This window comes from Gymnoscopelus microlampas (genome assembly GCF_963454915.1).
Source record: "Gymnoscopelus microlampas genome assembly, chromosome: 9".
NCBI lineage: Eukaryota > Metazoa > Chordata > Actinopteri > Myctophiformes > Myctophidae > Gymnoscopelus > Gymnoscopelus microlampas.
The window spans coordinates 29814866-29832028 of record NC_139946.1 but is presented as its reverse complement, the minus strand read 5'-3'; the positions used below and the strand labels follow the sequence as shown (position 1 = coordinate 29832028).

The following is a 17163-nucleotide window of genomic DNA, read 5'->3' as shown; positions in this document are numbered from 1 at the left end:
TCTGTCCAATAACATGCCTTGACTTGACTTGAGTGGGTTCGATTCCCACTCGAGTCAAGTGTCCCAGGTAACTTGGGGCAACGGATAAATTGACTGATATCCGTAGAATAACTTGTAGGAGTGTGCTGGTTCAAATCCAGTACAACCCAGGACCGAGCGGTCCTGGGTTCGATTCCCACTAACGTCAAGTCCCCGGTAAATTGGGGCAGCAGATAAATTGACTGATATCCGTAGAATAACTTGTAGGAGTGTCCTGGTTCAAATCCAGTCACCACCTTAGTAACTGAAACCGAATCTGGCCAATTCGGTCTCAGTTACTGAGATAGATAGAGGGTGTGTAGAGTAGGCGGAGTAGAGTAGTGATTAGAGTAGGGGTAGAGTAAAGAGGGGCCCTTCTGGGTCCCAGAAGGGCCCAGAGTAGGGGGAGGAGTCTACTCCTCCCCCTACTCTGGGCCCTACTCCTACCCCGGGCCCTATTCCTACTCCTCCCCCTACTCTAGGCCCTACTCCTCCCCCTATTCCTACTCCTCCTCCCAAGTTATTCTACGGATATCAGTCAATTTATCCGTTGCCCCAAGTTACCTGGGACACTTGACTCGAGTGGGAATCGAACCCACTCAAGTCAAGTCAAGTCATGTTATTGGACAGACGCTCTACCAGTTGAGCTATGCTGTTGGCTGAGAGTTACAGGTTTTCTGGTGGTTTTAACTTGTTTTTCTAGAAGTTAGTCTGCAAAGGGAAGCATCACTAAGGATATCAGTCAATTTATCCGTTGCCCCAAGTTACCGGGGACACTTGACTCAAGTGGGAATCGAACCCACTCAAGTCAAGTCAAGTCATGTTATTGGACAGACGCTCTACCAGTTGAGCTATGCTGTTGGCTGAGAGTTACAGGTTTTCTGGTGGTTTTAACTTGTTTTTCTAGAAGTTGGTCTGCAAAGGGAAGCATCACAGTAAAAACACCAGTGGGATTTGAACTCATGGCTTCTGGATCATGAATACTGCGTCTCAACCAATTGAGCTAACAGATGGCTGACAAGTACAGCCTTCCTGGTAGTTTTCAGTTGATCTTCTGGAAGCCAGTCTGCAAAGGAAAGAATCATAGGAAAGACATCAATGGGATTTGAACTCATGGCCTCTGGATCATGTACACTGCGTCTCAACCCATTGAGCTAACAGTTGGATGACAAATATAGCCTTCCTGATAGTTTTCAGTTGATCTTCTGGAAGCCAGTCTGCAAAGGAAAGAATCATAGGAAAGACATCAATGGGATTTGAACTCATGGCCTCTAGGATCATAAATACTGCGTCTCAACCCATTGAGCTAACAGATGGCTGACAAGTACAGCCTTCCTGGTGCTTTGACTTGAACAACAAACAAGACAAATAACTTTAAAAAAATGTGTTACAGCATAAATATAAATCTTTTTTCATGGGGGGCCCTGACACTACATCTTTTCACATTGGGGTCCACTGCCCAAATACATGTCAATTTGGGGGGTTGACAACAAAACGTTTCAGAACCACAGATTCCAAGGAAACAGCTGTAGGTGAATGGATAGAGTCACTGACTAGTGAGCCGCAGGTAACAGGTTCAAGCCTCAGCTACAGCAGCAAGTCAGGATGTCAAATCAAATAGGTATTATTAGGAGTGAAATGGTTGTGTTTCTTCACCCCAACTGCACATGACAGCAGTTTTATATCAGTTTCCATGTACGTTATTTTCAGTGATGAAGACAAACCGCACAGACGTTCACTGTACTTAAGTACATTTTGTCAACTTATGACTCTGAGTAGAGTAAAATATCTATAAATCCTTAGTACATGTTATTATGTGCCCTATAGTAAAGTGAAGACAGTTCATCATTTACAACTGTCTGTTAATGTGACTTTCTCCTTACCTGTTGCAAACTACCTGGCTTTCATGAATGCAGATGCCAAACAATTACTAGAATTATCTTTCATGTTTAATATATGATTCGTAAGACATTCGTAAAGAGTGTGTTGACCATTTGCTAACGTTATCATGGGCCTTGTTGTAAAGTGAAGACTATGGATTATTATTTCATGTTTAACAGTGATTAGTAAAACATGTGACATCAAAAAGTGGCAAAAGTAACGTTATATAGTATACAAGTATACAACAATTTATGAAGATATAAAATGTAGCAACTCTTGGCCACAGCACACACACTGACATTTAAACAAAGAAATTAATCACAACAGAATCACAGAGTAGCAGCTTGGAGCCTCTGCAGTCACCACCTCCCAGTGCAAGTTAGCTTTAGCTGCTAAGCTAAACTGCTAAGCATGGAGGACATTACTAGCCTACACATCAAAACAAACATTGTGGATACAAACAGCCACCATCAAAATACCCCCTAGTCATAATGCTACTTCATGTGTGTAAGATTAGCCATTTTATGTTACCTCGATCACCTGCAACAAGACAGTTAAAACACATAAAACATGAATTAGACATATTTCTGTCCAGTCTGCAACTGCATCACTGTTCACTTCCTCCCTAGTAGGCTACTGCAGGTGTAATGCAGGTAATCAGTGTGTTGCCAGATTTTGCAAAAGAAACAAGCGGACAGGTCTATGAAAACAAGCCCAAAAGAAGCAACTAGGCTCAGGCTCATGATAACGTCTGCAAATGGTTTACATACTCTTTACGAATGTCTTACGCATCATTTGCTTAACATGAATGATAATTCTAGTAATTGTTTGGTGTCTGCATTCATGAAAGCCAGGTAGTTTGCAACAGGTAAGGAGAAAGTCCACATTAACAGACAGTCATAAATGATGAACTGTCTTCACTTTACTGTAGGGCACATAATAACATGTACAAAGGATTTATAGATATTTTAGGAATGTTTTACAAAGCATGTTAAACATGAACAAACACATTAACAGACAGTTGTAAATGATGAACTGTCTTCACTTTACTATAGGGCACATAATAACATGTACTAAGGATTTATAGATACTTTAGGAATGTTTAACAAAGCATATGTTAAACATGAACAAGCTACCAATAGCTTGTATATATTATGTAACATCATTTACAAATGATTTAATAATCATTTACAGATGTATTATACATGGCTTATTCATGAATAGTTACTAATACCTTTATAGATGATTTGTAACCGTAGTTATAAAGGTTTTAGTAATCATTTACGAATGTCAATAAACAGGTTGTTAATGATTTGTTAATAGTCTACAAACTGCTTATAAACGTTTATAAATGCTTTAGAATGGGTCGTTACAAATTATTTAATAATCTTTTACAGATGTATATAAATGGCTTATTCATGAATAGTTCACTACTTACTAATACTTTACAAATGATTTGTAACTGTAGTTATAAAGGTTTTAGTAATCATTTACGAATGTCAACAAACAGGTTGTTAATGATTTGTTAATAGTCTACAAACTACTTACAAACGTTTATAAATGCTTTATAACGGGTCATTATTGTAAAGTGCTACCAATTTCTCTTGGGACTCAAGACCCAAAAGAGAAATTTGATGTCTCCCCGGGAGCCGGAGTCTTGACTCAAGACCCATAAGAGAAATTTGATGTCTCCCCGGATTCTACCCTGGATTTTAACCTGGTATTCCTGTGCAAATGTGTGAGATCCTGTGTCTAGGTGTGAGACATGACCTTTGACACGATAATGTCTCAATAGAAGAGCAGGGAAACAAAATACAACCACCCCAATTGCACAAGTTATATTGTATTAACATAGTTGAATAACTCTACCATACAGATTAAACAAAATTACATTTTATTCATAAAAAAAGATACATAGTGAGGCTTTAACGTTTAATATTTCAAATGTAGTTTAAGTAAGAGAGGTGTTTACACTCTTAACCTAGCATCCAACAACAAAGGCAAGCATGGTGATGGGGTTTGAACCCAGGTCTCTCATATCAGAGGCAGCAGCACTAACCAGTTGGTCAAACAGCTAGGCCCACTAGTATCCAGAATGCTTCGTTACACATGTTACAAGCTCATGGACACTATGTCATTATCAACTGTAGTCAACCTACCAGGTTCTGAGAGGGGGTGGGACAAAAAGGAGGAGGAGAGACAGCCTGAGACTGAGAGAAACAGGTGAAAACAGTGATGTTTTAAGGGTTGGTTATAAATTCAATAATCTGGTAAATGTTGCCACCAAATTAAGAGCCAGGGTGAGGATACATCAGCATATAACCCTGTTAAAGACAAGAAGGTTAGAGTGTTTGGAGTTTTCACTCAGTATTTCTACTATACCACCAGCTGACATTAAAAACTACAAAGGTAGGCTGTGGCTGGTCAACTAACACTCTAGCCTGGAGAAGAAGAGAGTGTGTGAGACAAGTTTCTGATAAGTATGGATGCTATCTGAGAACTGTAATGACATTTATAGTTAGGATGTTTAATCGTGTTGTGGTGTTTTGGATATTGTGCTTCAGGACCCTGCTACCAAAGCTGTAAGAGGTGATCAGGACTTGTCAATGCTTACCAGAGGATCCAGGTGCACACAGACAGACAGGTGGGGTACTGGTTTGGGTTCTCCAGCACACACACACAGACAGACAGACAGACAGACAGACAGAGAGACAGACAGACAGACAGACAGACAGACAGGCAGACAGACAGACAGACAGACAGACAGACAGACAGACAGACAGACAGACAGACAGACAGACAGACAGACAGACAGACAGACAGACAGACAGACAGGGTACTGACAGGGTACTGGGTTCTCTAGCACAGACAGACATGTAGGGTACTGGGTTCTCTAGCACACAGACAAACAGGTGGGGTAGTGGGTTCTGTAGCTGCTAGAGAACCCACTACCCCACCTGTTTGTCTGTGCTAGAGTCTAGCACACAGACAGGTGGAGTGCTGTGTTCTCCAGCACTTCACTCATCTTGTTGGGAAACTGGTTGCAGCAGCTTTCTACAGTTTTCAAAGGAACAGTGAGTGCAGACAATACTTTCCTTGATGATTTCAAATGAGCTCCAACAATCATGCCAACAACATTACCATAATGCCAATAGTTTCAGTTTTTTGTTAAATAGTTTGATTTCATAGTTGTTTTAGTTGAGTTTCTTAACATTTTGCATAGCATTAGTTACTGTACATGGCAATGGGCATATGTCATTCAAGTATTTGTTAAGAAATAAAGCACATTAAAGGAATGTAGGGCAGACCTACACCGATTTCTACTGTGGGGGGATTTCTGACTTTTCACAGTATCATTAATTACTAAATATCAATCTCACAATGCCTTATTGGTTCGTTAAGGGAGCATGTGAATACATTACAGCATGTACAGTAGTTGCATCCTCTCATTTCTCTTACAGTGAATTTAAGGAAGCCTTTGATACAAACCAGGAGCCATCCCCATGTAATTGTACTTGATCATGTTTGCATACAGTATGTCACTCCCACAGCCTCGGTCATGCTATGTGATTCGGATGCTCTGACACTTTTGGGACCACCCTGCCTAATCCAAAAAGTTAACGTACCTCCCAATATGGGGGGACGGGGGGATGAATGAATTGGAGGGTAGAGATAGACACCCAGCCTTATTTATCTGGAAGAGAGAGATAAGTGTACATTCCACCCTCTTCCAGGGAACGCACATTAACGGTGCCTTGAGGGAACTTGGGTACAGAGATGGAGTGGGGTGGTTGGGGGGTGGGGTGGGGGGGGGAGTGTGTCTGTCTGCCGTAAGCGGGGAGCTTTCACTCACTTTAGAAAGTTGTGAAAACGTCCCCCTTCACACCTTCAGCAGACCCAGCTCTTTGACGCAGTGTTAGCAGTGAGAAAATGCCTCAGATGGTGTAGCACGTTTGGAAGTGTGATGTACAACGTTATCCGCTGGGGTGATGCGCTGTCAGGACTACAATGTGCAAATTTGTGTCCTACAGTGACTTATGACCCTGAACCTACAGTCTGAAGGAGAAACCACACCCCTTCTAGATATTAATGAATTGTTGACCTCAAGAAAAGAGTCTATGCAAAGCTTGGGGACAAATTTAAAAACGACAAAAGCGTAAAATGTATGCAACAAAAGAAACTATTTATTTGGAATATGCATTGCCAGTACAAATTAAGAGACCATAAAACCTACATCAGCTATTTTTCTCCACAGAAAACAGGTTTTGATTTGGAATTAAAAAGACAATAGTTTCTCATTTGATACCTTTTTTACATAGGCAGAGATCTTAAAAGTTAAAACCTGTCCCGAAAAAAGGCTCCACGATTTCACTCTGAAATCCTTATAAAAAAGAATTAACATTCAAAACACTGCAGTACGTTATTTTATTGAAGAACAAAAGACATGCAACAAATAAAACATTTCATGTTTTACAAATTGATCTGTTTCTTTTCTATTTTTTATGTTCCTTTTACTTTTATATTCAAAAACTAAAAGCATCATTACATGAAGCTTTAATAATATTTGACAGGCAATGTGAAAAGTAGAGTTGAGCATTTTTGAGGGGGATAGAAAGAATCCTGGCATGGTGCGTGGCCAACACTGTCATTTCAATGGACTGGTTTCAACGATTGAGACACAGCTATATCACCTCCATGGCACTCATTCCTCGACTGAAATGCTGCGCTGGTGAACCAAGAGAGCCTTTCTGAATGATCAGAATTTCACAGAATTGCTTATTATGTAAATCACACAATGGTTTACCTCCATATCGTTAGGAAATAACATAATGCTGTAGCCTATTATAAAAGCACTGTAAAAAAGAAAAAGAACCACTGTTTTTTCAGTCTGTGGTGAACTCGACATATCTCTCTGAGAGGTCAGTTGGGATTGGATCTCATTTCATTGTAAGGATTTACTCAAGCTAGGAAGAAAAATATCACAGGACAGTGTTAACACTGACTTTTCACGTCACCTTTGACGGGACAGTGGCCATTTTGTAGGCAGGCTTGAGTGTGAAAGTACAAAGTAAACAGAGGAACTGCCTCACATGTGTCTGGTTACCTCAATCTGCTCGTTGTCAAAACACTATGCTGCATCATACAAAATAAAATAAAAAGGATACTGCCCAATAAAATAAAAAAAGCGAAACAAGAAAGGTGCATATCTACATATAGAGCATTCTTGGGCTAATTCACATATTATGGTAGCATAAAGAAAACAGTCCTGTAACCAAGTGAAAGAAAAGAAAAATAAAGCACAACAAAAAGTGAATTATTCACAACATGAGGACATAAAAATATATCCAAACATCATCTGTGTGCCATCAGGGTACTTGTTTCAATTTAATTTCTATAAAGACTACTGTATTCTGACTGCATTTTTGTTTTGTTTTTTTGGTTTTGAGTACTAGAGCATTTTTGACGTACTAGTACCTTAGATAATAAAATTCTACAAAACGAGAAAATAAAAGCCGATAAAGCTGATCCCAAAGTAGAGAATGAAAATGTATGCCTTTTTTTTGGTATCAAAGTATGGTATATGCTGAATATCTCAAGAGTACTACTTGTAATGTATACATGTTAGACCAAATACTATACTGTACATACAACAAAGGTCACAAATCTAATTTCACATTTTGGGTTGGTTGTGTAAGTTATGAATGCTGTGTTTTGTTAAGTGTTGTTGTCCTGAAAATGAAGAAGAAAAAAGGGAAGAGTACACATACTGTGCCATCCTTTAAGAACCCTTGCATCTAGGAGATATGAAAAACATTTCTGAAACCAAATGAAAAGTGGACGTTAACTCAGAACAAAGATATGCAGTGTATTAACCACTTGAACCCTAGCGTCCTTATGCTGGGTCTAACATTAAGTGAAAACAGCAGATCTACAAGCTCAAAGGTTGCGACGCTTTATGAGCTTGTTGATCGGCTATTTTCGATGAAGATATTTTGTGTTCGGGGGAAAAAGCAGCGGACCTAGTATAGAGCCCTGGGGGTCAACTTAGTATATAGGGTTTAAGTGGTTAAATCCCCACAACATTTAAGAAGAATTAAGACAGTTAAAGATATCAAATTTATTTGCCCACAAGTGGTTTTGGTTACCAGCAGTATTTGGCTATAGTGATCGCATTGATGTACACTGACAATGAGTGATAATGAACCCCATTTGTTCCATAAATGAATGCTATCATTAAATCTAAAGATTCTCTTTATCTGTACTGTTCTCACTTTGACCTAATACAAACATTACCCATTGAATGTGATCATTAGACGTTATTGTGCTTTAATACATATCGATGTGTCATAATTGCTGCTAATGTAATCATTGATTGAGTCAGTGTTTCAGGTCAATTTTTCAAACTTGCTTGGGTCAATTGTCAGTGAATGCTAAGGACACAACAATACCTCAAGAGAAAGGAATTGGTCCTAATCAGTTCTATACGCTAGGACTCAGACTCCTTCAAAACATATTAAATATTGTATTTTTCTGCTTACCAACTCTGTGTTTCTGTATTGTGTGCGTGAGTATAAAACTAGGCTGGCCAAAAAAATAAAGAAAAAGAAAACAACTCAAACGAGTTACTGTGTTGTAGAAGGTTTGAATACAAAGTAAGGTGAGAACCATTTCAGAGATACAAAGAGACTAACATGGTTGGTGCACAGCGAACATGAAACGTTACCTCCCATAGTACGTCGTGAAAAAATAAAACAACCGAGTGAGTAGTAGTCATAACAAGAAACATGAATAATGTAACATTATCAAAATTCACCTCCAGGGTTGAACTTTGGCACGACAGTCAAACGGAAATCTGTGGGCACGGCAGTAAAAAATTATAATTTTGTTTTGTTACAGAGATAAAACTGAAACGGTATTGGATGGTAGTATAAATTTCAGTAATTACAAAAGTGAAAAAAGAGAAAAGAAAAGTGACTTATCTCAAATGATTTTCCTTTTGTTATTGTTTGTTTGTTATTTTCCATAGAGGTAGTGTGAGAGTATTTTAATTTACATTCCCACGGTGGCCATACTTCTTCATACTTCATACTCGGGGAAGGGTCCTCACCCCTCCCCAAGTATGAAGTCAGAGCAAAATTGCCGCCGTGTGAATGTGGCCGATATACTGCTAATCGTGTGCCTACGGAGTCACATACTGTATGAGAAATACAAAGAGGCAACGTGGACATTGTGTGGAAACTGTACAGACAGTAACGATGTGGAACGTGAGCTCCCTATGCAGGCTGCTGATGGCGTGGTGGTCGCAGTGATGGTCTGGGTAGAAAAAAGAAGTGACGATTTGTCCGTAAACGGCGATAATGTCATCCCCAGTCCCTACCCCCCCCCAGATGTCTTCTGCCCCTGTAACTACAAATGTCAGCTCCAGTCCTGATGGGGTTGGGGGTTGGGTGGGTCGTGAGGCTTATTATGGAGGCTGTAGTGGTGCGGTGGTTGGAGGGATCAGTTGGAGGTGTCAGAGTGAACGCTTCCGGGTCCTTCTGTGGGTGAAGTCACTGATGAGGGGGTTGTAGCATCCTGCCAGCCACCGTTTGCCTGGGAGAATATGTGGGGGAAAAACAAGAGAGACGGGAGAAGAAGTGAGTCCGGGTCGTTGGTGCTCATTACTCATGCATCTGGGTGATCTAGAGAGAAGTGATACTGAGGTGCATTGCACATAAGTCCTGAGGGTAGGGAACACAGTGAACTCTATATGTAACACAGCAATACCCTCAGTTACTTCACATACAGTATTGTCAACTGCAGCCTGCAGCCAAATATGTATCAGAAGGAAAAGAATACCTTCATATTAAATGCAATATTTCAAAGCAGAACTGACATAAACATGTTTAAGAGGAAATTCAGCTCCAAATATTACCCCATCACAATACTGTAGACTAAAATCTCTATAATGACGAAAGTACAAACTATAGAAAAAAAATAATAATAATAATCATGGCAAAAGATTTAGGTGTTGAGGTAAATGCCTGTCACTTTCAATGATACAGAATGATGAAATTTGAAATGTGAAAATGTGAAAGGGCCCTTTGAAACAAAACAAAAGCACCATCAGTGGCACTTTCAGTAATTATGGCAGAGTAGATTTGAAGCACAATGAGGCATATGGAGGTCTTTTGCAATTCTAAAGACAGGCCTGCTAGAGAACATTTGGAATATTAATAGTAAATTTCAAGCCATCAGTGTAAAAAAAAAATGGAAATGGTCCTCGACAGCTTTTCATTTCAAAGCCTGTTATTTAAAGCAGACGACAGTCTGTAATCAAAGATGGCGGGGGAAGAAAAATCTCAGAATGTCTGACCTTGGTGACACTCTGTCTATTTCAAAATTGTAATTACTGCTGGAGTCAACCACAAAAGGCATTATGTATCTGCTCCGTCATCATCAACCATGTGGTAAGTTACTAAGTTTGACATTATTTTGGATTGGACAATTCCTTGACCCCCCACATCCCTTCTCCAGTTCGGTTCGTCATTTGTCTTGTCATTTTGTTTCCGTGTTTTATGTTTTCTGTATGTCACACTACCTCTATGTATGCTACAATATTAACTCATTCACTGCCAGAGTAAATACATAAATAAAGCCCAGATCCCCTGATGGTTGTTAATCAAGGAGGATTTCACTGTGCTTCCGTGAAAAGAAAAAAAATGTCATTGCGACCTCCCGTTCACTTGTCATACGCCGTTGAAAATAACATGTCTCGGCAAAATTACATAGTAAAACACAGGAGCCGATTTCCCAAATACTTTAACCAGGAAGTGAATGGAGCAGTAAATCTTTGTATCATGTTATCTCCTGGTTCTGTGTATATATATATATATATATATATATATATATATATATATATATATATACATAAGAATATATATATAAGAATATAGATAGATAGATAGATAGATAGATTCATATTTATATATATATATATATATATATATATATATATATATATATATATATATATATATATATATATATATATATATATATATATATATATATATATATATAAAACATCCAAAAGTCATTTTAGTCGTCCTTGGCAGTCTGGGCCTTTGGAAAAAAGTTGTCCTATGGCAGTGAATGAGTTAAAGGACAGCGTCACCCATCTTCATGTAAATCCCGCCCTACCAGTGACATAATCAATGGGGAATCCAAGCCAATAGAAACTGCAGGCTTTCTATTCCTGCGAAGTTAAAATGCTATAATAGAAGCCATTGTTCTTGCGTTAATACAAAAATAAAAATAGAAATTTTGAAATGTAAAAAACAAACCAAAAAAAAAAAGCCTAACGATGATGTCACTGGTAGGAGGGTTTCTGAATTGTCCACAGCCCTCCTCTAAGACACTGACCGAGTAGAAAAAAATGGTACCATATTATCATGAGCATTAGTGAGGACCAATTATATGAAGATAGGTTGAAAATGGTCGTCCTTTACCAATTCTGAGATTTTATATATTTATTTATTTTACCGTTTCTTATTGCACTAGAGTGTTTTTCCTCAAAGCATTACAACGTGCCAACGGTGTCATACCCGTCATACTATAGGAGAAAACAGCTACGGAGGGGGCAACATTTGAACTTCGCAGCCTTAGCTACATAAATCATAAGGTAACAGCTTGTCACACAGATATCCCGCTCTTACATTATGCAGTATGAGCCTTCTTTTAAGGCTCTAAAAGTGAATAAAACAGCATATTGTGGCATTGTAAGATGTGGAAGAGCAAGCAGGCGTCCAAGGAGAACCGTATCACCGAGGTCAGGGGAACGGCAGAGAACGGGCCCTGAATACGTTAGTGCTCTCTCAGGGCTATTGCAGCTGGCCTAGAGGAAGGAGGACATGTCCAGAACCGTCCAGGAAGGGCCATTTGAATACTTATGTACATGTTGTTTTATTTATATATAAATAAATACAACTATATATATATATCTATATCTATATATATCTATATATATATATATATATAGATATCTCTCTCTCTCTCTCTCTCTCTCTCTCTCTCTCTCTCTCTCTCTCTCTCTCTCTCTAGATGTATATATATATATATATATATGTGTGTGTATGTATATACAGTATATACAGGACACATTTCAGTTCATTATCATGCGGCCGCTGAGGCACAACAGACAACATCGACAGCAGAGGGACCCAGCCGCGCCTGTGACCGTCCTCGCCCTCTTTCTGCCGTGGCTCACTGTCAGGGCCATTAGTGTGGCAGCAACGTGATCTGAGCAATGCGCTTGGATTGCTGTCCCAAGTCCACACTCTGCTCTCCTTGTGTCTGTCTTATCGATTTTCCCCTTTACGACACGGCTTGTCGCTGTGAATTTCCCTGCATTTTGCAGCCGCCAGCTAGCCAGCCTCCCCCCAAACTCCTGCCTCCCCCACGCATGCCCCCCCACCCCAACTACGCAAGCCCTTCTCCCAGTATGCACGAGACGCAAAATCTGCCGCCAAATCAGGCGAGGGACAAATGCGTGCACATACTGTACACAAATGTGTCCTTTTCTCCAGGGGGTGTACTTTTTGACATTTTCTTTTCTAGTTTAAATTATCATTATTGTGGCCTTGTTTCCTGGTAGCCTATGCCTCTGGCTCTGTGCCGCTAATCAGGGTCAGCTAAGAGATGTGAAGCCCCATGCAGTAGGTGTCACCTGTTCCTGCATGCCTCTCACGACGGGGGGGCCCGTACGTGGCTGCAGGTGCAGCACCAGAGCTGATCGGACATGACAGGCTCAGACGGCGCCTCTACGAGCACATACACGTGTGTGTGTGTGTGTGTGTGCGTGTGTGTGTGTGTGTGTGTGTGTGTGTATGTGTGTGTACACCCAGGCCCCAGGTCTGCGCCTGTGGCGTGACCGATACAGAAGCAATCAACTAGGTGACCGCGGAAGCTGAGACAAGTCCTACTAAGTGGGATTCTGAGCCCCCATGGCTTTGAAATAATTGCTAGGGGAGAGAAAGAAAGGAAGGAAAAGAAAATAAATAAATAAAAGGATTGTATTGTTTTCTTTTCCTCCTTACATTGATGCCCTGCGGACTGTACATCTGGTTGGCTGTGAGTCCATCACTGTATCCGCCTGTCTGACTGATAACATGGCGAAGGGTATCCACCTGAAACAGAGGCAACAAACAAGGCAAGGTCAGAGTCGCACAACAGAAGCTCAAAGACGAGAGAGGAAAGGATGACAGGATGATAATGGGAACACAGCACTGCGGTGGAAGACAATCACATCCAATCAGACATCACAGATACTTAGGACTGAAAATGTTGTCATGTTGAAAGAATAATACACACACAAACAAAACAAAAATCTGTGTTCAACTATTCTCAGTGCGAGCACGTCAGTAGCATCTAAATGTGAGTACGCTATGTAAATGTGAAACAGCACACTGGATCCACATGAAAGATTGTGACTCTAGTCTGTACACAACAGGCCTAGTGGCGGGGAGCGAGCTATGCGTCTGTGCCTGTGGTTATCTGCTGCACCGCTCAGGGGCCCCCTACCTGTGACTGCACGTTGGCTCCCACCTGAGCCCCCTGGTACGAGTCCCCATTGAGAGACTGCACGCTCATGAACAAGTCCCCGGAGTTTGACATGTTAAAAGAGCCAGCAGAACCTGGAAGTAGAGAGGGAGCACCGGAATCACAGATAGAAAGAGGGCAAGCAGGATAAGCCAACTGGCCCATCCAGGGGAGGTCGGGCCCAAATCTCCCCCTCCCCTGGAGGAGCACCATGCAGATGTTAGCTAGCTAGCAGGCACTGGCAGGCAGGTAGCTAGGCCAGATAAGATGACAGGAGCAGAACAGAGCAATGCTGACATGTGGACAGCAGAGCAGCAGCTATTACACACAGCAGACGCTGTTTGTCTGAAGCGTTCATATCATCGACGACATTTGGCATATGATTTGTGTTATCATCGTGTTAATGTTGTTAAACAGGTGTTCGTGACCAAACCTAGAGCCAGAGCAAATAGAAACTCGAGTGGCTTATATGTCAGTGCAGCAGAAAAACGCAGTAAGACATAGTATGCCATAGTATGTCATGAACATCTGACATACACAGTAAAATCATGTGTTAATTTAAGTCAGAGCGTAAAGAAATTGACCGGTAAGGGTCTATTTTCACACTCTCCAGGTTAAATTAACAATGTGGATTTTATTGTGTAGTAACATGAGAGATATTGAGTTAATGTGAAGAACAATGTTAATTGAAAAGCAAGAGCAATAAGCAAAGGGAGACGTGGCATGGGGCCCAGGTAATCTAATCTCTGACATAGCCTTGGTCTTGACTTTAGGTGTCTTTAAAGCAGTTGCCAAAGTTTGCTACACTCTCTATGTTATGCTATGGTTAGGTTACATGGTGACAGGCACGTTTCTTTTATAAGAGTGCTTTTACACTGACATTGTAGTCTGAATCTGTGTATGGCTCGAAATGTGATACTGTATGTGAAAGCTTTTTTCTAACCTGGGTGTAGATCAAGGAACTATAACTGAGTTCACCTGCACATGATGTCATTCATATTCTGTAACATTTTGTAATAATATTGCATACTGTTCTCAGTTTCCAGCAATACAGTGCAGTTTGGCAGAATTGTAACAGTGTGAAACCAGAGCAATTATGAACTCAAGGGTGTGAAAACCACACAAGAGCTGCTACAGTCCTGCAGTCCTTATATTAATGAAAAGCTGTGATACTTCATATAACAGTAGTTTGTAGTTTGGTATCGTGAACAGCACCAGAGCGTGATAAAATGTATTCAGACCTAAATATAGCACTTGCACAATCATGATCATTAAAAAGGAGAAAGGAGTAACATGTGGAAATGCACTGTGCGCTCACCTGCAGAGTTTGGAGTTGAGGGTGAATTTGCTTGGCTTCCGTGCGAGGATACGTTGGTAGCATTTACGGCAGTTCTTGCGGCGTACATGTTGGCTTCTTCTTGGAACTTGCCGATGTTCTTCTTGTATCTGATTCTCTTATTTCCAAACCAGTTGGAAACCTGAGTCAACAAGCCGCAGAAAGCACATCATTTATGACATTTTCAATCATTACACGCTAAACCTTGCCATATTAAAAGCTGACGTAGACGTCAGGGTGAATCAGAGGAGTCTTTAGCCGGCCTGGCCTCCGCTGGCATGCCTAATAGTGAAGACGGCCTCTGGGGCTGTCAGGAGGTAGGGGCTAGATAGACCAGCGCTGTGAATCTACATTAGTGCCAGGATGGAATGATTGCCAATAACAGTCTCATTATGTCACTATGACTGCAGCTATCATCAGAACTCATGCTAGCACCAATCAGTCAACATCCGCTAACACCCATTACTGCTAATGGACTCCCAGATGAAGCTACGGGGATAAGCCCGGCGCTAATGATAAACAACATTAAAATGAAAACCAAATCAATCCTGCGAAGTTTCCAATTCGCTCAGTAGGTAAACATGTTCCTTTATTACGACACCAAGAGACAATGCACAAATCATCTGGCCCCTAAGTAAGCTTTCACAATCAAGCCCAGATGTATCCTCAAATCATTTTGTATAAACTAATGAAACCAAATGAGAAAACAATTTGCTTCCCAAATGATGGATTCAAGCTTTTTTTTTTTAAATAAAATGCTGTTTACCTTGGCATTGTCAGTGCTCCCTTTACTGTTTATCAATTATTACACAGGAATTCAACATATTAGTGCTGGAATGCCAGAAGGTGCCTAATGTATATTTTCATTTTTCAAATGCTAAGATCAGTTTCCAGTCACTTGGGTGGGTGTGTAATAATCTTCCAACAGATGTGGGGCGCTGTTCTCTGACCTACCTGGGAAACTGTGATGGAACACTTCTTTGCAAGCTCTTCTTTAGCCTCTTCGCTGGGGTAAGGGTTGCTGAGGTGTGAATAGAAGTACTCGTTCAGGATTTCTGTCGCTTGCTTGTTGAAGTTCCGTCTTTTCCGTCTGCAAGGAAGCAGAGCACAAAATTTCAGCTGCATGGAAATCATATTATAGCCTACACATCACCAAGGTATAAAATTCTCTACTTTGTACACTATAAACACAGATAACGCACATAAAATGGAGAGACCCCAGCACAATAACAATTCACGGCAGCATAATAACCCTAGCACAATAGCCATGCTGGAGTGAAAGATGCTCCTTTGTCAGGGGTTCACAAATGAAAATGAACCTCCAAAAAAAAAAGACAAAAAAATTGTATAAACAACACAACTCTTTCTTTTGTAAGGCGTAAAATGTAAAATATTGTATGGCGATGTCCGTGAGTTGACTGACCCCTCCATTTCCAGCACCTATCAGGTTATGTCTGCAGTGTGCAACATCTCAAGAGTGCTTTACATAAGCTGGAGGGGAAACCCTGTAAAATCTCTTTCCACACATCCACAGCTGAGGAGATTTGTGCTGCAATCTCTGTCCCACACTCCAAAAGCCTGCTTGAGAATATGTAAATGTACACAGCATGGGCTCCAGCAGCCAGTAGATTAATCAGCGGAGCCGAGCATGGCAGTGCCTCTCAACCAGTGAAAGCCTTTCCCTTCCCTTCCCTTCCATTCCCCTGCCTGCACCGCCGCAATCATTTGCAAGAGAATAGATGGGGAGCTTTGTAAGGGGAGCGCAGGCCTCATTTAAATGTTATGCCTCCGACTCAGACTGTGAGTGAGATTTATCCTAAGAGAAATGTATGCAAATCCAAAACACGCATCTAAAGCGAACAAGCGATTACTTTAAGAAAGGGGAAGCGTTCAACGTTACGGAGCTTGGAGAGAATTGTTATTGGCTGGCCGGTATCATTATGCGTGTGGGTCTAAACGGCACAACTATGGCCGCTAACTCCAAGGAGGCTGGGAGCCAAGCCTCGCGTTGTGAGCAGAGGTGGCAATAAGCCGCAAAATGGCGTGCGGCGAACACGTTTATAACATAATGAGCTTCCTGAATCTCCCATTCATATGGACATGAGGATGAGAGAGAAGCACGTAATTAGTCCTTTGCCATATTGTAAATGTGGGCTTATTTCAGTGAGGGAACACAGAGTAAGGTTATAAGTAGATGTAAATATGTACATCACCCACACACCGCCAGGCCTGATTTGTACTTAGTTGTGCGACGGCGGCACATTTGGCCGACCTATAAGCGTTGTGGGCTTGTAGATCGGCTATTTTCGATGCATGACCAAGTATAAATCAGGCACCACTTTCTCACA

General features: G+C 40.9%; 1 protein-coding gene across 2 annotated transcripts in view; it reads right to left on the bottom strand.

The window, feature by feature from the left end:
* Positions 1 to 6305: 6305 nt before the first annotated feature.
* The window catches only part of LOC311052585 (pre-B-cell leukemia transcription factor 1), a 60200-nt gene continuing 49342 nt past the window's right edge, over positions 6306 to 17163 (bottom strand). The window contains exons 5-9 of one of the 2 annotated variants that reach the window (XM_084067600.1): positions 15770 to 15905; positions 14798 to 14957; positions 13462 to 13574; positions 12978 to 13067; positions 6306 to 9492 (exon numbers count right to left, since the gene is read on the bottom strand). In XM_084067600.1, coding sequence (XP_083923726.1) covers positions 9400 to 9492; positions 12978 to 13067; positions 13462 to 13574; positions 14798 to 14957; positions 15770 to 15905 — 592 coding nt within the window. In that variant the 3' untranslated portion in view covers positions 6306 to 9399. The remainder of the gene's footprint in view (positions 9493 to 12977; positions 13068 to 13461; positions 13575 to 14797; positions 14958 to 15769; positions 15906 to 17163) is intronic. The other variant, XM_084067601.1, reaches the window with a different exon arrangement.